The sequence below is a fragment of the Mesoplodon mirus genome (genome assembly GCF_964341445.2).
Source record: "Mesoplodon mirus genome assembly, chromosome: 5".
Taxonomy (NCBI): domain Eukaryota; kingdom Metazoa; phylum Chordata; class Mammalia; order Artiodactyla; family Ziphiidae; genus Mesoplodon; species Mesoplodon mirus.
Window position 1 is genome coordinate 94,960,401 of NC_138980.1, and position 25,721 is coordinate 94,986,121.

At 35.6% G+C, this 25,721-nt stretch overlaps 1 protein-coding gene across 1 annotated transcript in view; it reads left to right on the forward strand.

Moving 5' to 3' along the window:
* PJA2 (praja ring finger ubiquitin ligase 2) overlaps window positions 1–25,382 on the forward strand; it is an 80,655-nt gene extending 55,273 nt beyond the window's left edge. Inside the window, exons 7-10 of the mRNA XM_082622812.1 lie at window positions 4,824–4,935; window positions 19,035–19,149; window positions 19,523–19,644; window positions 22,222–25,382. Coding sequence (XP_082478938.1) covers window positions 4,824–4,935; window positions 19,035–19,149; window positions 19,523–19,644; window positions 22,222–22,347 — 475 coding nt within the window. The 3' untranslated portion in view covers window positions 22,348–25,382. The remainder of the gene's footprint in view (window positions 1–4,823; window positions 4,936–19,034; window positions 19,150–19,522; window positions 19,645–22,221) is intronic.
* The last annotated feature ends 339 nt before the right edge of the window (window positions 25,383–25,721 follow it).

Sequence of the window (25,721 nt, forward strand, 5' to 3'; positions counted from 1 at the left end):
TCTAGAACTTATGTTTTTAAGGCCTGCTTTGTGTCTTTAGTTTCTCTTTCTGAGTGTTTAGTTACTTCTTTGTACTTCTCCAAATTGTTCCAAACATGAAACTCAACATCTCCATGAATTCCTCCTTACTGTTTCCTTTTCTCACTCCCCAGGGGAAGAAAAAAATTATATGTTCAGAGCAGACTCTTACTGACCATGTTGTGGAAGTAGAAGTGGGGTTTCCTCACAGCCACACAAACAATTTGTCATTCCATCCTAAATATTCTCCTCCAAAGCCTATTTTCTGTCTTCCCAAACATTGTGGAAAATCAGTGGCTTCACCTAGTCCTAGTCTTGGTGATCTTGACATCCCCTTCATTTCTTGCCTCTTTTATGTCTGCCCATTCCCGTTACTGAACTCCTTGTTAATTCTGATGTCTTCTCTGATGACATTATACAAAGTCATTACAGTGCTCGGCAGGGACAGAATTGCCTATTTAGTGTCATCTATGTGGGTTGGGAGGCAGTTATGGTTTTATATGAGGAATTTTGTTCTTTTGCACATTTTTGAAATTTTGTAAATACAATTTTTACAGCTCCATTATATAGGTGCTCCATCCTATAGATGCACTAAAATTTAATTATTTCCCCATTGAAATAGTGCAGTAAACTCCCCCCCCCATAAAACTTGATCTGTACTTCAGTTTATTTCTTTAGGACAGATTAACAAGAGGTGACATTACTGAGATGTGTGATATTTTTTAAGATCTCGATGCATTGGATGTATTTCTAAATAACTTTCAAAACAGGTTTCACATAAAAATTTTTTTTTCTCCACTTGTTTTTGCAGTCCATTGGTCCCATCAGCTTTTTTTTCTTTTTAATTTATTTATTTTATTTATTTATTCTTGGCTGCATTGGGTCTTCATTGCTGCACGCAGGCTTTTCTCTAGTTGCGGCGAGCGGGGACCGCAACTAGAGAAAACTTCGTTGTGGTGCGCAGGCTTCTCATTGCAGTGGCTTCTCTAGTTGCGGAGCACAGGCTCTAGGCATGCAGAGAGTGCAGGCTCAGTAGTTGTGGCACACAGGCTTAGTTGCTCCGCGGCATGTGGGATCTTCCCGGACCAGGGCTCGAACCCGTGTCCCCTGCATTGGCAGGCGAATTCTTAACCACTGTGCCACCAGGGAAGCCCTCACATAAAAATTTGAAGGTATAATCGAGGTCTGTATTGAACAAAATTTAGCTTAAATTTGAAAACTTCTAATTCATTGATGATCTTTCTGGATATGGCTGTTTTATTAAGATTTTAGAGACATTGCTGATTGTTCTAAAATTGGGGAGCTTCAAAGTACTTTTTTTTTTAATATGGAAAACAATTTAGCATTGATTTTAAGACAAAATTTTTGAAGGTTACTGTTCTGAATTTTGTCTAGATATGGCAACACCTCCTTATTTGCTTTTGTGGTACTCTATTCAATTTATATGGTAGTAGCTAAATGTTGATAAGGTGAAAATGTGATTTGATTTTCATATTAAAATAGCATGTCAGGGGCTTCCCTGGTGGTGCAGTGGTTGAGAGTCTGCCTGCCAATGCAGGGGACACGAGTTCGTGCCCCGGTCCAGGAAGATCCCACATGCCATGGAGCGGCTGGGCCTGTGAGCCATGGCCGCTGAGCCTGCGCGTCCGGAGCCTGTGCTCCGCAACGGGAGAGGCCACAACAGTGAGAGGCCCGCGTACCGCAAAAATAAATAAATAAATAAATGAATAAAATAGCATGTCATTTTGACAACTAAAAGGAAAAGCCATGACAAACAGCAGCAATTCTTATCTAAAGCCCAAATTTGAGACACTTTCTTTTCAGTTTTGCCACTGCTTAGGAAAAAAATTAAAGCCCTTTGGCTTTTTTATTTTAGCTTAAAGGAAAACGGAAAAAGTCCTCTATCAAAAGTTTGTTTGTTTATTTGTTTTGATTAAGTCACAGAAATATTGTAGAATAACCAGAGAATATTTCATAGATTAGTGTGGTAGGAGTTGATGTGGAGAAAACATAGATTTTGGATTTAGACATATCCCAAATGTACCATTTATTTATTCTTTGATAACAACTTAAGCTTTCTCTTGGTTAGAAATTGGAGTTATAATTATTACTTTTTAATAATTACTAACCTAATAAGAAATCAGGGTTGTAATAATTAACCTAATAAGATTGTGAGAAATTAATTCTTTGTGGATATAACCATGCTTTAATAATAGAATTTTTAAACTCTTTTGAAATTATTTCAGACTTACTGAAAAATGGCAAAAGTAGTACAGAAAATTCCCATATATCTCTAAGATTCCCTGAATGTTAACATTTACCACATTCATGTTACCATTCTTTCTTTCCTTTCTTTATATTCATATTTTTTTCTGACGCATTTATGTGTAAGTTGCAAACATGATGCCTCTTCACTCATAAATAGCCTAGAATGAATTTCATAAAAACAAGGATATTTTCTTATATAGCATAATAAAATTGTCAAAATGAGGAAATTAATATTGATACAGTACCATTATCTAATCTACAGACCTATTCAAATGTCTATAATTGTCCCAGTAATGCCATTTTTGGTCCAATCCAAGACCACCATGTTAGTTAACATGTTTCTTTAGTTTCTTTTAATCTGGAATATTTCCTCAGTCTTCTTTGTCTTTTATAACTTTGACATTTTTGAAAGTACAGGCCAGTTATTTTGTGGAATGTCCTTCAGGTTGGTTTTGTCCAATGTCATAATTAGATTCGAGTTACACATTTTTAGCAGGAATACCATAGAAACAATGTTTTGTTCTCAGTTCATATCAGAAGGCACATGGTGTCGAATTGTCCCATTACTGATGATGTTAATTCTGATCACTTGGTAAAGGTTTTATCTTTCAGATTTCATCACTGTACAGTTGCCATTTTTAACTTTATATAAGCATCTAGTGGGAAGATAACCTTTCAAACTATCAAGCTTCCATCTACTAGTTTTAGTGTCCTTGGTGATTGTTGTCTGAGACAGTTATGACCATGGTGTTTACCAAATGAATGATACTAGAATTTTTAATATTAGCTGATTATTCTTAAGTTACCAAATTACAACCATGCTCTGAGTGTCTAGATTTGTTTAGCCTAGAGAAGAAAAGAATTATTGTGGGATAGTTGACTCCAATCATTTGAAGGAGTTTTCTGCAAAGGGAAAGTGGGCATAGTTTGTGTTGCTTCAGCAGGCAGAACTAGAGCACTTACTTCACATAAGTTTCAAACTTCTATTAGGGCTCTCCCATACATCATGCACCTGCTTAGAAAGCGGTATGTTTTCCACATGGAGGAAATGGTTCTACTGTTTCTTGAATGCCTGCTCTGGTGCCATCTCTGTGCAAGGCACCTGTGTGCATCTACTTATTTAATTTGTTTTACAGATAAAGAAACAGTAACAGTTAAATAATATTTTCATACTGTTTAACTATGACTCAGTTAAATGTGACATTAAATTCTTATCTGACTCCAAGACTCTTCCTCTTTGCACTACATTTCACTGATAGATGAATGAGTTCTAGTATTGCAGAGGAGGTTTATTCAGTAACCTTAGTTTTAATTCTAATTCTAAAATCTGTGATTATATGAAAATGTCTGTTCCTTTGTACCATGTGATGTCTGCTGATTTCTAGATACTACTAAGCTTTAATATATTCTTCATAGGAGTACTTCTGTATCTCTGGGCAATAGATTTGTAATTTTAATGGTGGCAGAAAGATTGACATCATAACTGTTTAGAGCTAGCATGTGTAACTGGATTTTTCTGACTATGATATTCAGTTTCTGATAGAAATGCGGAAGCCAACAGAAGTTTTCCTTTAGGTAGACAAAATAAGCTCAGTTTTGGAGATCTTGGATTTGAGGTGGTAGGAGTTCATTGAGGTAAAGTGCCCCACAGAAAACTAAAAATGTAGGTCAAGAACTCAAGAGGGATTTTGGAATTAGAGGTTTAGGAATTATCTGTAGAAAGGATAATTGAAGGGGTGGACTTGAATGTAATTGCCAAGGGATCAAGATTTAGAAAGAAGAGGACTGAGGAAATACTTATGTTTTCTGAATCTTGAAATACTTGGTATTTCTAAGACTAGAGAAAAAGGAGGAATCCATATATATGTAGGCATGGAGGAAGCAGATAAGGACCAGATTAAGACATAATATTTTTCTTCAAGGGGCTTACAACCCTTCAGAAAAAAAAATAATAATAAAAATGAGCAGTTAGGAGCTAAATCTTTTCCAAACTGAATAATAAGGGAGTAGCCCTAGTTTTTAGAAGAATAGAAGAGAGATTAATGAGATAAACTTGAGAAAATAAAATTTTCTTAAGCCTGAAGTAATTAAGCAGTACAAGGTAAGAGAAGAAAAAGTGGCTTTGACCAATGATAGAATTAAAATAAATGCAGTATTCTTAACATGTTCTCACCTAAATTTAGATTGGAAACTAAAATAAAGGGGAAAGATATGGTAAAGAATTAGGAGGGAAAAAGTACTACCTTTATCCCAGCCATAAACAGTTCCCAGAGCTAGAACTAGAAACAGAGAATTTTCTTACAAACTTTGTGCAGTGAGTGTGGCAGCCTATTGGGACTGGGAATGGTATCTTACCTCCTTATGCTTAGCATTTAACTCTTCTGTTGGGTTCTTCCTGCCCCTCACCCCACGAGATTTATATTAAAATATTTTAAGGTTTTCTGCTTGTAGCATCTTTATTGGCTTGTCAGTATGCTAATATAATTATGTCTTCACTATAAAGGTTTCCCAAATCACGGTTGTACTTTTTTTTCCAGCCTGTTTGACGGCTTTGCAGATGGACTAGGAGTTGCTGAAGCTATTTCTTATGTGGACCCTCAGTTCCTCACTTACATGGCACTAGAAGAACGCTTAGCCCAGGCTATGGAGGTATTTTAGTGCTTATTTTAGTGCTCTGGTACCCATATATAGGTTGGTGGGATGCCAAGTGATAAAAATTAAAGGTTTCTTTAACTGCTTTTAAGAAAAGGTGAATAATTTTCTTATCAATTTAATAACAATTACTGAATAGTGATTCAGTATGTGTATAGAAATTGTACTTGACATCCTGTCAATTTGCCTAAAATTACAATATTTTCCAGCTTTTACTACAGAATGTAAAGTGTTTGTTTTCCTTGCATTTAGAAAATGTTCTTCCTCTATAGAATTACTGTATACAGGTCTGTGAATCTGAATATTTTATACACACACACACAGGAATATTTGTTAAATGCAATTAAAGATCTCTAAAGATATATTACAAATCACTTCCCTTTTTTGGTTCTTAAGGCTTCTAAATCTATCTAGCTGCTTACTGTAGTTAGAAAAGTTATTCCCTCTCATCCCCATACACATACACAGGTTAATAAATGTGGCGCATTTGGTGCCTGTTTGTCTTGCCTTCTTTGCTTTATTTGACCAAAACACAAAAACTTGTTCATAATTGATTTGCCTATGGTCAAAAGCCCAAGCATTTTCATGTTTGGGAACTTCCACTGCACTAGTGGATTTTGTTGTAAGAAGTCTTCCTTTAAATCACTATTTCCACAGTGATTTCCAAAGTAGAGGAACAGTAATAACATGAATGAGTCAAAAATGAGAGAACAAAAATGAAAGAGGGAACTTTCAGGAACAGTGTAATACCATTTTATCTTGAAATGTTATGAGATTAGAAAGCCCAGTTTAGATTTATAAATTAGGTATTAGGTAGAGAGATCCAGACCTATTTATCTACACACACATACGCATGCACAGGTACACACACAAGTTAGCTCTGCATTGGCATCACTTTTTTAAGTGTGTGTAATCTTCCATGGAGATCATTGCTGTCAATTATGCATTATAGTGTGTTTTTCTCAAAGTGACTATAGCAGAAATACTATGTGTCATGGTGATCATTTTGAAATGTATAGAAATATCAAATCACTATGTAGTATAACGAACTAATACAGTGGGGTAAGTCAGTTATACTTCAAAAACAAACTCAGGAAAAGAGATCAGATTTGTGGTTACTAGAGGCGGGGGGTTGGGGAGAGGGGGAATTGGATGAATGTAGTCAAAAGGCATAAACTTTCAGTTATAAGATAAATAAGTACTAGGGATGTAATGTGCAACATGATAAATGTAATTAACACTGCTGTATATTATATATGAAAATTGTTGAGAGAGTAAATCCTAAGAGTTCTCATCACAATGAAATAACTTTTTTTCTATTTCTTTAATTTTGCATCTGTATTGAGATGATGGGTGCTCACTAAACTTACTGGGATAATCATTTCATGGTGTATGTAAGTCACATCATTATGCTATATATGTTAAACTTACATGGTGCTGTATGTCAATTATATCTCAATAAAACTGGGAGAAGAAAAAGAAAAATACCATGTACTAGACGAAAAGTCAGAATATCATGAGACAGGATAATACACTTAGGACTTTTCCCAGATTATATAACTTGCCTTGCCAAATTCGGACACATGGGAAACAGTGGCACAGCATGATAACCTGCATCAGGAATAGAATATATAAAGATTAAGGATCACTAACTTCCTTGAGTTAAAGACATTTTAAGTGACCACATGGAATATACATCAATATTAGAGTCTGGTTTCACAGTGGTTAAATAGTTTGTTTCCATTATTATGCTCATGGTTTATGATTCCTACAATATGGAGATGTCTTTATAAAGAAGTTTTGAAAATTAGAAGTTTTATCATTTATTACTAATGGGAATTGTGACATTTGATTGGCATCTTGAAAGAAGAGTGAGAGAGACTGGTCATTAGAGGTCATGCTAGATGAAGGCATTAGCAGAGTAGACAAAGACAAGAGGAAGGAAAGAATGTAGTATATCCAGGGAACATAGAGTCTCCACATTGTTGCCTCCTGCTCTCAGGAACCCAGTGGCACTGCCACTTTCAGTTGTTCTTAGCCATCTATCCTTCTGTTTCAGATTAATAGCATTAAATGTCTCCCTTTCTCTGCAGCATAACAGCTTCTTCAGATTTAGTGCTCAGCTTTATTTTATTTGAATTTGATTGAGACATGCTTCTCTCCTAGAGAATCAATACAGTTCCTTCTTCCTATCACTCTCTAGAAATCTTTATTTTTCTAGCATTCACTTATTCATTTTGAAAAATGAAACAAATAATTTATAATTTAGGATTTTTCCTTTTAAATTTAACACTAACATTCTTTAAATAAAGCAAAAACAAGTAATAAGACAAACTGAGTGCTCTGATTTGTTTTTTTTCTCAGCAGCCCTATCTCTTTCTGTCAGTGGTTGTTTTCATTTCTGTTATTTTTCCAGTACTAGGCTGTTCTTTGTTTTCAGGTAGTAGATACTGGTGAATATATTGACAATAAACATTTGCCTCATATCTCTGTCTCAGATATGAGGGCAAAATATTTAAGATATTTAACTGTTTGAAAAACTGATTTTAAAGCTTTGTACTCACTCCCAAAGAAATCTTGGAAAAAAAAAAAGTACTCCTTTGCACATCTTTATGTTGACATCTAAAATTTTTTGGCATAAATCCTAAGTAATATTATTTACCCTATTATATCACTTTTGTAATAAAAATATGTTCAGGAATTTAAATGTAAAAAAAATTGGTTTAGATTGAGTATAAAATTGTTTTGTTGTGTCTGTTGATCAAAAACGAACTGTTGGGCTTCCCTGGTGGCGCAGTGGTTGAGAGTCCACCTGCCGATGCAGGGGACACAGGTTCGTGCCCCGGTCCGGGAAGATCCCACGGACCGCGGAGCGGCTGGGCCCGTGAGCCATGGCCGCTGAGCCTGTGCGTCGGAGCCTGTGCTCCGCAATGGGAGAGGCCACAACAGTGAGAGGCCCATGTGTACCAGAAAAAAAAAACAAAAAAAACGAACTGTTATAAAATCTGATAAATAATTACTTAAACGTAAAGTAAAATTTTACTAGAAATGCATCTCTTAATGAGATAGAAGCTTTTTTCCCTTGCTGATTACTTTGTGAGTGAATTTTATTCCTAGAGTGAGGCATAATTCAGCATGAACTTTATTTCTGTTTTTTATCTGTATGAATGTAGATTGAAAAACCTTATTCAAATAAGTAAATTGGTAGGGATGGAAGGAGTTTATCATAGCATTGTCACTGAATTCTTCTCATATATTTACCAAAATCATAAAAACTTGGCAAGTTGTTTAGATACTCCTTCTATTTTTTTTTTAAGTAGAAAATTGGAAGCCATCTACAAAGATTTGTTATCAGTCATTATAGTTCATTTTGACCCCAGTATTTCAGATTGCCCCTTTGAATGGGGAAGAAGTATGCTTTTATTTATAAAGTGGAAAAACGGTGAGTATAAAAATGAATGTGGGAACAGGAGAGCCAGCTGGATACTGTGACTGCAGGTGCATTGTTAGGCAGATTCCTTTGAGGAAAGATTACATAAGAAAGTTAATTGAAATTGAGTCTCTTAAGACTTTCCATGCCCCGTGGACCCCTAGGAAAGTCTTTACATATTTACAGTGTATTTCATTTACACTAAAGTGTAGGCCTTAGGAAGATAGTACGTGAGGTAAGCGCATAGGCTTTTGAGTTAGATTGATTCTTTTAGACTATGTGACCTTGGATAGTTCACTTAACCTCTTTAAGCGTCAGGTTCTCATCTACGAAATGGGAATAACAAAATTTACCTCATGGGTTATTGTGAGATTGTGTTAAATCACTTAGCAAAATACTTGGTGCCATGGTAAGCTCTCAGTAAATGGATATATTCAAAGATACATTCAAGTTAGCAGTCAACCAAGTGGTAATCATCTAGCAAATCTGGATTCAGTGGTCATTCAAAATCAGTATTAAATCATTTGTTGTAAGTGTTCATTCTTTAAAAACTAAATTATGTTTTATTCTTTAGAAACTAGATTTTGTGCTGACAAAATCTTTAAAACTGGATGTATTTAAAACTAGATGTATTCCAATTGGGCTGTTTAGGCCATCTAGTTGTCTTCCTGACACTTGGACTAACATTTGAATAAATATTGTACTAAGTTATAGACAGATTTTTATGGATTTTCATAGCAGTGGCTATAAAATTGTCTCTCTTGCTCTTGTTGCTTATAAGTGATCCCAGATCACCTTAAATATATGTCAGTACCAAGGCAATAAATTATTTTTACATATATTGAAATTTCAGGTATTTATTAGTACTGCAAATATGCAGATAGTCTTCAGAAAGGAATAAGGAACCCATTGACACAAACATGTATTAAAGCATAGTTAGCCTGGAATAACCTACCCAAGTGGATCTTCCTGTAAATGGTATCCCTTCTTTTTGTTTATGTGTAGCCAGATAAGTTCTTGCAGAGTCTGCCTTGAGAAGTACATAGGGAATTAGAGGAGATTCATGATTATAGCTACAGTTATTCATGATACAGAAGGGACAAATAATAGGCTCTTACTTTCCATTTCCTATCTCCTGATGGGAAAGTTTAATATAAAGAGTTATTAACTGTACCAGGGGATTAGAGTAAAAAGTGATCATTTAATAACAAATAAAGATCATTCTAAAGAATATAGAAAAAGTACACATAAGGAACAGCTACCACCCAGGATCACCTAAGGAGGAGTTCACACTCTACTCCAGGGCTGGGATCCATACCTTGATGGAGATGGCATAGCTGTGGCTCACCGAATAGCTGAGAAGTCACTGTGATACTGGGGTGGCAGAACTTGCTAAAAAATCAGCCCTGTAGGGTGATGTCTAACTTGAAACCCTCTACTAAAGAACTGTCCAAGGTGGGTGCTGGAGGAAGCTACTGGCCACATGCATTGCAAGAGCTAGATGCTGGAGAAGCTGTGCACATTGCAGGAGTCTGGTGCTGGAGAAAGCTATGCATGCCGCAGAAGCCTGTCAAGGCTTCTCACCAGGATCAGAAGCAAAGCCCTTTTCCTCCTTCACTGTCTCTTCAGCATCCTCTATGAACAAAGCTTAACATCATGACAACTGTCAGAGGGGAATATATTTAAATGGCCCAAATCCATTTTCACAGAGCTTACAAAAACAGTGAATTTAGATCTGAGAAGCAATAATTGATTATTGGAACAGTCCGTATTTTTGACTACTTGGATTCTGTATACACCTTTCTACACACATTTCAACTGCCATCCAACAACAGTACAGCTATATTTCTACCTAACAAGATACAGCTATTCTAACAAAAGAAGAAGTTTTTACCTTTTCCCCAGAATGAACAGATGAACAGTCCCAAGAGTCATTGTATTCATCGCTGGCTATATTAATTACTTCATAAATTGTCAGTCATACTGAATATACTCTTATATAAAGATTAAATTGTAAAGTTGACTGCTGTATAAAATGGGAAGGACAGAAAAAAAGAAAATTGTTAGTAGATACAGATAAATATATACATATAACAAGCAAATAGAAAATATGCAAAGCTACTAGTCCTTGTTTCTGTATTTGGTCACCGGCTGTAATTCATAGCTATAGTGTCTTTCGTCCTTATTTTCTCTGTCATCAGCAAGAATCTCACCTGCTTGGGATTCTTTACTTGGTGGTGTGACCCAAACCTACATTTCTCAAGAGCCTGTGTCCTCAATCATCCTGCCTTTTTTGGCTGCTGTAGTTTTCTGGTAACTTTATACTGTTGGGCATAGAAGTACTAAGAGATGTATACTCTATACTTGAAATTATCACAGGATTTTCAAGTAGAGGAAGGCTGGTTTGTGGAGGGTAAGCTACTCCTACTGGTACAAGGAGGCTCAGAGTGACATGGGGATTCAAAATAGTCAGTTTCATCTGAGTTCAACCAGATGTGCCCATTCTAAGTCTCAGAATCCTTTTTTAAAATCAATCAGTGATATAACTTTTGAGAAACTTGACTGAGAATTAATTTAATTTAACATGTATGTTTGATTTTCAGAAGTAAGAGATTTTTTTAAGGGCTATCATGGACATGCTCTGGTTCTCATACTGTGCTTCACTTTGAGAGTTAAGGGCCCAAGTCTGTCACTTTCTCTTTGTAAGTGTTCAGGAGCACTCAGAAGGATCCATCCCACATCACAGTTTTTATAGTCATCATTATTGCCATTAGATCAGGTGCAGCAGCCACCTGGGTTCCCAAGACATGTGCTTTAGTTGGCACTTCATTGTGTTCACCCACAGTGATAGTTTAACTTTGATGCCACTGAAGACCATGGATTGATAGCATCCCTCTTCAGCTGGTAAAGAGCTCAGCAGTGAGCTCAAGCCCAAAAGCTCAACCAAACCAATCCCATTCTTACTTCATGGAATCATGCCTGATACCAGTTCTGTATCAGTCTGAGCTCAGTCACAGGGAGAAAACAATTAATTTGAACGGGGTAAGTTTAGTATAAAGAATTACTAACTATAGCTAGGCTACTAGGAAGTAAAGTGAATTCTAAAGAATATAGGAATAGCAGATTTAAGGCATAGCCTTAGGGCTGGGATGAAGCACTCTACCTCCCCACCCCCCAGGGCTGAGATCTAGGCTGTGTTGAAGAGGACACAACCATGGCTCTTAGAGAAGTGTTTATGCTATTATGCTGGCAGAACTTGCTGGAAATCTGCCCTCTGGATCTTGGCAAAAACCTACCTTTGGAGTGCTAAAGAAACTATTCACAGGGAAGAGACTAACTGGAAGCGCTCCTGCTACAAAACCACCCAAGATGCGTGCCAGGGGAAGCTGCTGGCCACCTTATACTGCAGCTGTCAGGCACTGGGGAAACTGCATGTGCTACCGGATCCAGGTGCTGAAGAAACCTTTCATCATGCTGGAGGAACCTGGTGCAGAAGTCATCTGTGCTCCAGAAGCCCACAACAGGGAAGCCTCACATACTGCTCCCAACAAGCATACTAGAACTAAACAGCCCATTCCTCCTGTGATGTCTCTCCCAGCACCCTCTCCTGCAGAGCCTAAGATCATGGTAGCTGACAAAGGAAAAATATTTAAAGGGCCCAGATCTATTTTCACGGGACGGAAATGAAAGGTGACTTTGTCAGAGGCAATAATTCTATTACTGGCACACTGTTTTTCTTTTTGCAATATCTATCTACAAATCCAGAGTCAAATTTGGTGTTCAATGTTATTAACTATGTTTATTAACTTTTATTACAGTGAATTTTTTTTGCTCGCTCTTTTTTTAGTCCTGACTTTGCTTTGGCCTTGGCCCTATCCTTTATTGTAAGCCATCTCAAATCCTTTTTGGAAAGACAGTTGCTAAAATATCTTGGCTAGATCTTGAGGAGTATACAAAAGATTATGTTTGCCATCCAAGAGAACACAATGTTAGCCATCAGGCAGAATCCTATTCCTACCTAGGAAGCCTAGTTTGTTTATTTTTTATTGTGGTAACAGACACATAATGTAAAATTTACTATTCTAACTACTTTTAAGTATATAGTTAAATGTCATTATACATAAACAATTAACCACATTCCCTCCTTTCCTGATCCTGTGGCAACCATCATTCTACTGTTTATCTTATGAATTTTACTACCTTAGGTACCTCATATCAGGTATACAATATTTATCCTAATGTAGCTGGCCTATTTCACTTAGCATAATGCCTTCAGTGTTCATCCTTGTTTTAGCATGTGTCAGAATTCCCTTCTTTTTCAAGGCTGAATTCTACTCCATTGCATGTGTATACCACATTTTTCCAGCTTTATTGGGATGTATTTGACATGTAACATTGTGTAAGTTTAAGGTGTACAGTGTGTTGATTTGATACACATTTATTGTGAAATTATTATCACAGTAGGGTTGTTAACCTCCATCACCTCACATAATTACCATTTTTTTCTTGTGGTGAGAACATTTAAGATTTACTCTCTTACCAACTTTCAAGTATATAATACAATTTGTTATCTATAATCACTTTGCTACCTTGGATCCCCAGAACTTACTCATCTTATAACTGGAAGTTTGTACCCTTTGACCCGTAACTGCCCATTTCCCCCAACTCCCACTCTCTGGCAACCACCATTCTATGTTTCTATGAGTTCACCTTTTTTAGATTCCACGTATAAGTTATATTATACAGTATTTGTGTTTCTTTCTCTGACTTATTTAACTTAGCATAATGCCCTCAAGTTTCATCCATGTTGTCACAAATGGCAGGATTTCCTTTTTTCTCATGGCTAAATAATATTCCATTTTATAGATAGATAGATAGATAGACAGATCTATACACACACACACACCACACCTTCTTTATCCATTCATTCATAAGTGGATGCTTAGGTTGTTTCTATATCTTAGCTATTGTGAATAATACTGCAGTGAAGATCCTGATTTTATTTCCTTTAGATAACTATCAAGAAGTGGGGTTGTTGGATCATATGGTAGTTCTATTTTTAATTTTTTGGGGGGAACTTTCTGCTGTTTTCCATAGTGGCTGCATCAATTAACATTCCCACCAACAGTGCATGAGGGTTCCCTTATCTCCACAGCTTTACCAACACTTTGATTTCTTGCCTTTTTCATGATAGCCATTCTAACAGGTGTGAGGTGGTATCTCATTGTGGTTTTGATTTGCATTTCCCTGATGATTAGTGATATTGAGCATCTGTTAATGTACCTGTTGGCCTTTTGTATGTCTTCCTTGGAAAAATGTCTATTCAGTTCCTCTGCTCATTTTTTTATTGTTTGTTTTTTAGCTCCTTTGTTTTTAGTTCCTTACATGTTTTGAATATTGATCCCTTATCAGATACATGATTTGTAAATATTTTGTCCCACTTTGTAGCTAGGCTTTTCATTTTGTTGATTGGTTTTTTTTCCTATGCAGAAGCTTTTGAGTTTATTGTAGTCCACTTATTTATTTTTGCTTTTGTTGCTTATGCTTTAGTTGTCACATTCAGAAAATCATTGCCAAAACCAATGTCAAGGAACTTTTTCTCAGTATTTTCTTCTAGGAGTTTTATAGTTTCAGGTCTTATGTGTAAGTCTTTTTTTTTTTTTTTTTTTTTTTTTTTTTTTTTTTTTTGCTGTACGCGGGCCTCTCACTGTTGTGGCCTCTCCCGTTGCGGAGCACAGGCTCCGGACGCACAGGCTCAGCGGCCATGGCTCACGGGCCCAGCCGCTCCGCGGCATATGGGATCCTCCCAGACCGGGGCACAAACCCGTATCCCCTGCATCGGCAGGCGGACTCTCAACCACTGCGCCACCAGGGAGGCCCTCTTATGTGTAAGTCTTTATTCCATTTCAAGTTAATTTTTGTGAGTGGTGTAAGGTAGGGGTTCAGCTTTATGCATGTGATTATCCAGTTTTCCCAGTACCATTTATTGAAGAGATTATCCTTTCCCCATTGAGTATTCCTGGCTCCCTTATCAGTTGTTCGTATTTGCCAGGGTTTATTTCTGGTCTCTCGATTCTGTTATTTGATCTATATGTCTGTTTTTATGACAGTACCATACTGGTTAATTACTATAGTTTTGTATACAGTTTGAAATCAGGAAATGTGATGCCTTCAGCTTTGTGTTGTTTGCTCTGGCTATTCAGGATCAGGATCTTTTGTGGTTCTGTACAAATTTTAAGATTTTTTTTCTATTTCCGTGAAAAATGCCATTGGAATTTTGATAGGGATTACATTAAACCTGTATATTGCTTTAGGTAGTATGGACATTTTAACATATATTTTAATTCTTCCAATCCATGAACATGGGATGTCTTTGCATTATTCATGTCTTCTTTCAGTAAAGTGGTATAGTTTTCAGTTTACAGATCTTTCACCTCTTTGCTTGAGTTTATTCCTAAGTATTTTATTAAATTTTTTATGCTGTCATGAATGGGATTTTTAAAAATTTCTTTTTCAGATATTTTATTATTAATGTATAGAAACACAAGTGATTCCTATATGTTGATCTTGTATCCTGCAACTTTACTGAATTTGTTGATTAGTTCTAACTTTTTTTGTGTGTGTGTGGAGTCTAGGAATTTCTATATATATAAGATCTTATCTGCAAACAAAGACACTTTTACTTCTTCCTTTCCAATTTGATGCCTTTTGTTTATTTTTCTTGCCTGATTGCTTTGGCTAGGATTTCTGTACTATGTTTAATAGGAGTGGTGAGAGTGGGCACCCTTGTCTTGTTCTTGATTTTAGGGGGAAAACTTTCCACCTTTCACTGTTGATTATGATGTTAGCTGTGGGCTTTGTGTGCCTTTATTATGTTGAGGTATGTTCCTTCTATACCCATCTGTGAAAAGTTTTTATCATGAAAGGATGCTGTGTTTTGTCAAATGAGTGTTTTCTTTTTTCTTTTTCTTTTCTTTTTTTTTTTGCATCTATTGGGATTATCATATGCTTTTTATTTTTTCATTTTACAAATGTGCTGTATCATATTTATTGATTCATATGTGTTGAACCATCCTTGCATCCCAGGGATAAATATCACTTGATCATGGTGTGTGATCCATTTATGTGCTGTTGAATATGGTCTGTTACTATTTTGTTGAGGATTTTTGCATCTATGTTCATCAGGATTATTGGGCTGTAACTTTCTTTTCTTGTACAGGCATACCTCGGAGATATTGCGGGTTTGGCTCCAGACCACCGCAGTAAAGTGAATATCACAATAAAGCAAGTCAACAAATTTTTTCATTTCCCAGTGCATATAAAAAGTTATGTTTACACTATACTTACTCTATTAAGTAGGCAATAGCATTATGTCTAGAAAAACAATGTATATACCTTAATTTTTAAATACTTCATTGCTAAAAAAGCTAACCATCATCTGACAATGCAAGGTTGCCACAAACCTTGAATTTGTAAATAACACAATATCTGTGAAGCGCAATGAAGCAGAACTCAATGAAGCAAGGTATGCCTCTTGTGTCCTGAACTGGCTTTGCTATCACAGTAATGCTGGACTCATAAAATGAGTTTGGGAGTGTTCCCTCCTCCTCTTGATAGAGTTTGAGAAGGTTTGGCATTAATTCTTTAAATGTTTGGTAGAATTTCCCAGGGAAACCATCTGCTCCTGGGCTTTTCTTTTGGGGGAGATTTTTGATTACTGATTCATTCTCCCTACTTGTATTGGTCTGTTCAGTATTTCTGTTCTTTATGATTCATTCTTGGTAGGTTTTATGTTTCTCTTCTAATATATCCAATTTGTTGGTGTACAGTTATTCATGATAGTCTCCTCTGATACTTTGTATTTCTGTGTTATCAGTTGTAATGTCTCCTCTTTCATTTATTATTTTATTTGGGTCTTCTGTCTTTTTTTCTTAGTATAATTAAAGGCTTGTCGATGTTATTTTTTCAAAAAAAACAGGTGTTAGTTGGTATTTTCTATTTTTCTGGTCTCTACACTTACTTCTGCTCTGATCTTTGTTACTTCCTTCCTCCTGATAACTTTCAGCTTAGTTTATTTTTCAGATATTTTGAAAAAAATTTTCAAACTATTTTCTACTTCCTTGAGGTGTAAAGTTAGGTTGTTTGGTATATTTCCTTTTTCTTAATGTAGGCATTTTTTTTTGCTATAAACTTCCCTCTTAGAACTGCTTTTGTTTTGTCCTGTAAGTTTTGGCATATTGTGTTTCCATTATTGTTTGTTTCAAGATATCTTCTGATTTCTTCTTTGCCTCATTGGTTGTTCAGGAGTGTGTTGTTTAATTTCCACATATTTGTGAATTTTCCAGTTTTCTTCCTATTGATTTTTCATTTCTTGCCATTTTGGTCAGAAAAGATAATTGGTGTGATTTCAGTCTTCTCAAATTTGCCAAGACTTGTTTTGTGACATATATGATCTAACCTGGATAATGTTTCATGTGCATTCAAGAAGAATGTGTCTTCCGCTGCTGTTGTGTGGAATGTTCTGTAAATATCTGTTAGGTCCATTTTACCTAAAGTATAGTTCAAGTCCAATATTTCCTTTTTGTTTTCTGTCCGGATGATATCTCCATTATTGAAAGTGAAATATTGAACTCCCCTAATATCATATTGTTGTCTAATCTCACTTCAGATCTGTTTTTATTTGCTTAATATATTTAGGTGCTCTTTTTTGTGGTACATATTCATTTATGATTGTTGTATTCTCGATGAGTTGATTCTGTATCATTGTATAATAATCTTCTTTGCCTCTTTTTACCATTTTTGGCTCAAAGTCTCTTTTGTCTGATGTAAGTATAGCTGCCCCTGCTTCCTTTGGTTTCCACTTGAAAGGAGCGTCTTTTTCCATCCCTTCACTTTTGAGCCTATGTGTTTCCTTAAAGCTGAAGTGAGTCTCTTACAGGCAGCATGTAGTTGGGTCTTGTTTTTTTTTTCCATTCACCACTGTATGCCTTTTGATTGGAGAATTTAGTCCATTTATATTAGCGTAATTATTGATAGATAAGAACTTACTAATGCCTTCTTATTATGTTGTCTGGCTGTTTTGTAGTTCCCTTGTTACTTTCTCCCTCTCTTATTGTCTTCTTTTGTGACTTGGTGATTTTTTTACCTTTTGTGAATCTAATGTAGACTTTTGCTTTGTGGTTACCGTGAGGTTTACATAAAACATCTTAACAGCCTACTTTATGCTGATAACTTCAATTGCCTACAAAAACTCTACCCTTTTATTTCCCCACTCTTATGTTTTTGATGTCACAGTTTACCTTTTCTTATATTGAGTATTCATTAACAAGTTATTGTAGTATAATTATTTTTAATACTCTTGTCCTTTAACATTCATTCTTAGTAAAGTGGTTAATATACTACCATATTACGATATCAAAATATTCTGAATTTGACTATATATTGAATATTTATCTTTACCAACCACATTTTGTTCATCCATTCATCTGTGGATACTCGGTGTGTTTCTACCTTTTAGATCCTGTGATTATAGGTCCTATCTGCAGTTCTAACCTAATTGTAGCCATAAGGGCTAATCAAGCCACAAAAGAATGAGGGTGACTCATACTAGATGGTCATATGATTTGCTGTTCTTTCCATTCCTGTTAGTGACTTTCTCCAGACATTTGAACTCCTAAATAAAGTTCACAATCCAGATAACCTAGGAATACAGGCATACCTCAGAGATACTCCAGGTTCAGTTCAAGAGCACTACAATAAAGCGAGTCACACAAATTTTTGGTTTCTCAGTGCATATAAAAGTTATGTTTACACTATACTGTAGTCAATTAAGTGTGCAATAGCAGTATGTCCAAAAAAATGTACATACCTGAATTAAAAAACACTTTATTGCTAAAAAATGCTAACCATCATCTTAGCCTTCAGTGAGTCATAGTAGTAACATCAAAGATCACTGATCACAGATCACCATAACAATTATAATAATATTGAAAAAGTTTTAAATATTGTGAGAATTACCAGAATGTGACACAGAGACATGAAGTGAGAAATGCTGTTGGAAAAAGTGGCACTGATAGATTTGTTTGAGCCATGGCTGCCAGAAACCTTCAATTTGTAAAAACATGCAGTATCTGCAAAGTGCAATAAAATGAGTTGTGCCAGTACTAGTGAACCAGTAATGTGGGTGTGCTGACTCTATGCTAGTAGTAGATACAGCCGTTCAGGAAGGCATTATTTGCTTCCCTACCTTGAACATCTTATCTTGAACATCTTGTAATCTTGGCCACATTTTATCTTTCATGAGTTGAACCTGTCCAAAGTATTTATTTTCTTTCATGTTATTGATCGCACACATAAGCTCATAAGTTGGAAGAGGTAACCACTCTTGAAAATATAAGTATGATGGGCAAGTAAATGGTTATTGAGACAAGATAGATTTTTGTTGTACTTGTGAAAAGTAGGGATTTTTTTTTTCCTGTGTTTTTTGATTTTTTGGTTTGGTGATGGTTCCTTTTGGAAGGAGGCAAAAAGGGCAGGAACTGAAGCGAAAGAAACCAGTAGGAAGAGGATAATGGTGGATATAATTTTGGAAGATACCTTTAGAAATAGTTTTTCGTTACTGTTTTAAAAAGTGTTTCCTAACAAAGAAATGCGACTTTATTTTCAGACTGCCCTGGCACATTTAGAGTCTCTTGCAGTGGATGTTGAGGTGGCCAATCCACCAGCCAGTAAGGAGAGCATTGATGGTCTTCCAGAGACCCTTGTTCTTGAAGATCACACTGGTAAGGGCAAAGTTGATCTCTAATGTTGAACGACACTTTGCATATTCAAGTATATTACCAATGCACCTAGAAGATAAAATAGTGACTGCCAGAAACTTTCATTAGATTTTGTATGAAACCTAATTCAGACAAACTTTTACCTAGTGGAATTTTTTAATTTATCAAGTGATAGGCTGGGACAACTTTGCTACAAAAGCAATGTTTATTAAATTCCAAATTGTCATGTATTAAGCTAAAACACTTTTGCCAGTTAATTCACCAAAGTCTGGTTCTTTTGTCTTTCATAGGTATTGTCTATGAGTTAATATGTTGGTTTTCAATTTTATTAAAATTGAACTTCATGGGATTGATAAATCAAATTATTTGTTTTCAGCTATTGGTCAGGAGCAATGCTGTCCAATCTGTTGCAGTGAGTATATTAAGGATGATATAGCAACAGAGTTACCCTGTCATCATTTCTTTCACAAACCTTGTGTCTCAATTTGGCTGCAGAAGGTGAGTTGCAGATTTACTTTTTTAAAGTTAATAGTTTCTCCTACAAGTTAATGATGATAGTAGTGTCTTTTAAGCCTATTTTATTTAGCTACATACTCGTAGTAATTTTTAATTCAGTGTTTAAAATTGGTTACCTTTTAATGATTACAGATTAATGATATATCCAACTATTTTACCTTACTAACATTGTCTAAGAACAATATAGGCAAATGATTTTAGGATAAAGCTAATTAGATCTTTGATTATATCCCTGAAATTTGATGTTTTCAAGAATATCTTAAGCAAAGAAGCCTTTAGGACTACTCAGAGTACTATAACAGTATACAGATATTCTGCTAATATGAGATGGTATCTTTAAAAATGTATATGAGGAAAAGCAACAAGATCCTACCATATAGCACAGGGAACTATATTTAATATCCTGGGATAAACCGTAATGGCAAAGAATATGAAAAAGAATATATATATGTATAACTGAATCACTTTGCTATATAGCAAAAATTAACACAACATTGTAAATCAACTATACTACAAGAAAATATTTTAAAAATTAAAATGTATATGATAAATATTTAATAACCTACCAAGTACCTCCTATTCAAATTTTTATATACTGTTTTTCAATGTTTACCCAATAATTTTTAAGTATATTTGAATTACTTAAGAAAAAAAAAGTTTTACTTACATCTTCTCAGTAAATTCTATTCTTGCATAAAGGATATTTACATGCAGTTCAGTAGAAATTCCCAAATCACATTCCCAGCTTAATTACTTATGGATATGGCTCCCTTTCTTCTCTATAACCACTCCCTTCCTTCTCTCCTCTCTTACTTCCTACCCTCTCCTTTCTCCCTTCTTTTCTTTCCTTTCTCTTTCTTTGCTGTTGCTCCCCCTCTACTGCTACTTCATCTTTGTCAAAACTCTAGTTGATATCTGAAATCCAGTGCAGAAGTGTTCATGATTCCTTTATAAAATCTAAAGTTTTGGGCTTCCCTGGTGGCTCAGTGGTTGAGAGTCCGCCTGCCGATGCAGGAGACACGGGTTCGTGCCCCGGTCTGGGAAGATCCCACATGCCGCGGAGCGGCTAGGCCCGTGAGCCATGGCCGCTGAGCCTGCACGTCCGGAGCCTGTGCTCCGCAACGGGAGAGGCCCCAACAGTGAGAGGCCTGCGTACTGGAAAAAAAAAAAAGTAAAAAATATAAAGTTTCTGTCTAGGCTTTCCAGGCCTTCTGTGATCTAGTCTATCTCGTCAGATTTACTCCTCTGTACATTTACTCATGTTTGCTTAGCCTGGTGTGATCTTCCCCTTACTGTAAGAATAGATGATCTAGGTAGGTTCACTTAAATTCGACCTTTTCTATCCTTAATATCCTCTTTTATAAACTCCCACAATAGTATCAGAGCCTTAAGAAGTATCTGGTGTTGTCCATGCCTGCTCTGTGTCAGGTATCGCTGGATGATTGATGTGTGTTTTCCCATTTAATCCTAACAGTAACTCTGGGACAACTCTGGACAACTCTGGTATCCTTATTCTCATTTTCCAATCATTGTTATTCATCCAAGGTTACACAGCTAGTGTGTGGTTGATTGAGTCTGTACTCACATATTTGACTCTAAAATGTTGCTCTTTTGGCCCCATCTGTAAGGGAAGTGCACAATAAATGTTTGCTGAATTAAATTCTTGAATTGTAAATATTATGTATGTTGTACAATCTTGAATTGTCATTGATTTTGCTTTAACCCAAGGTAATAATCTCTTTAGTCTGTCTCCTGTCAGGAAGCAGCTTATTGTGAAGCCTTTCCTCTAGGGAGAAGGTTTCCAAGTTCTAAATCTTTGTCACCTTCAGCAGCCTGATTTCTTCAACCTTTTTTCTATCAGGGAGATCTCTGGGAAAAAGACAAGATTTGTGAGGGGATAACATATCACCAGATGACACATCTCTATAACCTTCCATTGGTCCTAAAATAATGTACTCCCAGTCTAACTGCTTTCCCTGTTCCACCTTCCCTCATTGATTTGTTTTATCATTTAGAAGGCACCTAACTCTCCATATCTTTTTGAAAAGGAAGTATATGGCTTATAAAGAAGGTCTGTGGTCCATCTGCTTTGACATATCTGTGCTACACTAAAGTGAGGCTTTAGTATATATGAGGAAGATCCTAGGGGGATAATTTGGTGTAATAAATATGTGAATTAATTAGGTCTCTGGTTTCTCTAACATATGCATTCAGTTCAGGTGAAGACACGCCCTGTGACTCCTTGCTCACCCTTGTAGCACCAGTGCCAAGTGGAGCATGTAGTAGACTCTTAGTTAATACTCACTACATGAAAGCTGAGTGACCTAAAAGATACAAACATGATTAGGAGACACTGTTTACCCTCAGAGAAGTTGAGTCTGATTGGGATGAAGAGGAAATAGCATCAAAATTTCGCCGCTCTGTACTGTGTGGATTTGAAGTTTATTTGGTTTTGTTTTTAAGTTATTTGACTTGTTTTGAGGATAATGATACTGTTTGATACTTTGTAGCAGTTAAGATCTTTCCATTGGCTGTGAACTTGTTTTTTTCTCCCCCCAGTCAGGGACGTGCCCTGTGTGCCGCCGTCATTTCCCACCTGCTGTGATGGAAACACCTGCAGCTGCTTCCTCTGAGCCTGATCATGATGCCCCACTTGCAAACGACAGTACTGCAGAAGCCCCCTAAGCCTGAACACTTGAATGAGATCGGTCTATCGAAGTAAATCTGCAGATCCTTCTAAAATATGATGTGCAAATAATTATATATATATATATTTAAAATGCTATATATAGTCTATGCCATAGTTTAGAAAGAGAATATTAACCTTTCTAAACTAAATTTAGGTTTGCAGAAAGTACTAAACATTTTCAAGCTGAATGTTGAAGTAGTGCATTCATTTTCTTTAGTTTAATATGTTATTAATTGTAATGTCAAGCTTATCGATTAACTTTATCCAGAAGAAATAATCATCTGTGTGGCACACATTATTGGTTTTGTCTGAAGTACTGCCACTAAGTGATTATAATTAAGCTTTCCTATTTGCATCAAATGTGAAGATTGTGATCACAACAGTAGTAAATTTCGGTTTCGTTGGAAATAAAAAAGAATTCTAAAGCATGCTTTTTCATTGGTCCCTTTGCTTTTGCTTCATCAAAACCTCTTGGTTCATAATACTGAGTGGTTTTATAAGAAGATAACCTACTCTTTCATCTTTGTTTAAAATTAGGACTTTTTAGAATGCCAAATAAAACTTCTGGCTAGAGCATCACAAAATTTTAAAATCTTAAAGGTAATCTCCTTGAAATGGTTAGGTAGTAAAATAAGTTATTATATTTGAAATGTTGGATGTGCTTAAAGTAAGGTTAGTAAAGCATATAAACAATCTCATGTGCTCAGTGCTTGGTACAGTGAGATGAATTAGATGGCCTTATGAAGTCCTTTCTATTTGGTTAAAATTATACTTGAAGGTCCAGAACACTCATGGCACATTTGTGTAATAAATTCTGGATATAGTTAAAGGCAATTTTGGCTCTGAAATATTTTGGAAAGTCTGAAAACAAGCATAAAGTGTTTTAAAACACTCATTCGGTTGTATCCCGAAGGAAAATCTGAATCCTTAAAAAACTAGAAGATTAATTGTGCTGTCTTGTATAAAGCATAAAACTGATGGGGTCCAGGACAGATTTGGCCATACCTTTTTACAACATATCTAAACCTTACTATGTTATAATTTATTATTTTAAAATATTGTTGAACAAGGATTAGTCATATTACATTATCAGCCTTTGTTTCTTTACACTAATTTATTTTGGGAAAATTATTCACCTGGAACTAAAATAAAAACAAGAAGTTTCAAATTAAGCCATGGGTGAAAAAGGAATAGATTGTATGATTGCCTAGTGACTGTATGAACAGAACTGAACAGGTAACACAGTTCCGTTCTTAATTTCCTTTCTCTAAAAGAGAAAAGATGCTGACCTCACATTTATCCTCTGAAAGAGATCTGTTCACAAGCTTTTACAAAAGTGAGGAAATCAGCTTTCCTTACTTTACTTTTTTTTAATGGGAAATTTGACCCACAGGGTCATCTTTGTAATTATGTAACCAAACTAAGAGTGGGCAGCTTTCGGTTTAGGTGATCACACCCAGTAGGCAAGTATGTATCAATATGGACATAATATTTAACTTACAGATGTGTTAGGTATCAACACCAGAGAATGATGGGTGTTAGAATGCCACATTTGAGCAAGTAAAATAGTAAAACACATAGTGAGTATACATCCATCCAAGTAGTACAATGATAATTTAGTTTAGACACATAAAAAGAATGTTTATATGGCTTCCCAAATGCAAAATTACATTTTATTTGTATAATTTCTCTGCATATTTATATTCCATCTCTTTTCTTCATTCTTAAAAATAAATGAATTTTCACTGTTGGCACATTTGAGGCTTAAATATAAGGAACATAACACTTGCATTCTAATTTTTGCATATATTGTAAATGTGTCTGGTACTTACAGCAAAATACTGTGTATCCTTTTATGGGTAAAACAAAACTGAACATTGCATGCATGTAATGTGGTGACTTTGTAATTTAGGGGTTCTTTGGGGCTTCTGTGACTTTGGAAATGCTTACATTTAAGCCTTAATGTTGCATTAGGTAGCATGTTTTCCTTCTGATGTATATAGTCACTGTTGTATAAACTAATCTTTGCTTGTTTTCTACTCTGTGATCTTTCCATACCATATTTCATTGATGATCAGTTAGTGTCAAGGAGTCAAATCAAGTTAAAATTAATTCTCATGTGTATATTGTGGAAATTGTGGCTAGTGTGATTTTTATTATTGTTGTTTGTTTCCTTTAAATAATAATGATCAGTTGTGACACTTAGTGGTTAAACTGACATTGTTACAGATTCCTCTGTAATAAGCCACACATTATATTTAGTCAGTGTAAAGGGACCTTGGTTTTCTTCTCCGAGATAGCAGCTGTCCCAAAGAAAATATTTCTTCTTTGGCTGTTAAGATTTAGCTATTATCTGCCAGTTGTTAAGAGGTTTTGGTTCCAAATTCAACCAGCAGTGTTGAGAGCTGAACGTAAGAGAGCTGTTGTACTTTTTGCTTTCCATCTGTTTCTGCCCTTCATTCTTGGCTCCCTACTATCTGTAAACAGCTGCTATGAAGGAGAAAAGTTGAATAAGAGTTGGCTTAAAAATTCTTTTAAAAAGAAAATTGAGGTTTTAGAATTTTCATTGTAACAAGTTGATATAAGCTGAGGCTGACAAGTTAGGACACCTAAATATTGTTTGATCACGTCTTGGCTCCTTTTGAAAAAGTAAAGAATATATGAAGGTAAATTAGAAATATAAATAGTAATAAAAGTATTGTTTCTCTTATTTCTCTATTATATGTTAAGTGACTTGACCTAATAATTTTATTTTTTAAACGTCTTCTTCTTTCTTGTAATTTGAATGCTGATATTTAAAGGTAGATCTATGTGGTTTTCTTTTGTGTTTCTTAATTGTTTTCTCTAAGCTAACTAACTCTTATTTGTGATCTGCATTTATATATAAACTGTTAAATATATGTGAACTGTTAAAATGGAATGCAAGTTTTTCAAAAGCCCAGGTCTAAACGTAATGATTTGGTTTATTGTTCTACAACTCCAATCCATCATTTTTCGTGTAAATCATAAACAATAAACAGGATATACTCAGTGGTCATTTCTAATATTTAATTGTGTAGTCTTATCACTTCTATAATGTAACCCCCTGGAGGATTTAGTGTTTATAGCAAAGTACACAGCTACTAAGGAAGTCTGGAATAGGCTCCTGAGCACATGATTTTATACTCCTTTAACTGTGATCTAAGAAGGAAAACCCTAAAAGAGACCTCAGCTGTACAGAAGTGGTTGATGGACTTCCAGAGTTGGAGCCACTCAGCACCCCTACAAGGGTTGGATTTCGTTAGAAAAGTATCACCCAAATGTTCCTATAAAGAGCACATATGTGAAGCTAGGCAGAAAGGTCCTGTCTCTTCTGTGTGGCCACCTCTTC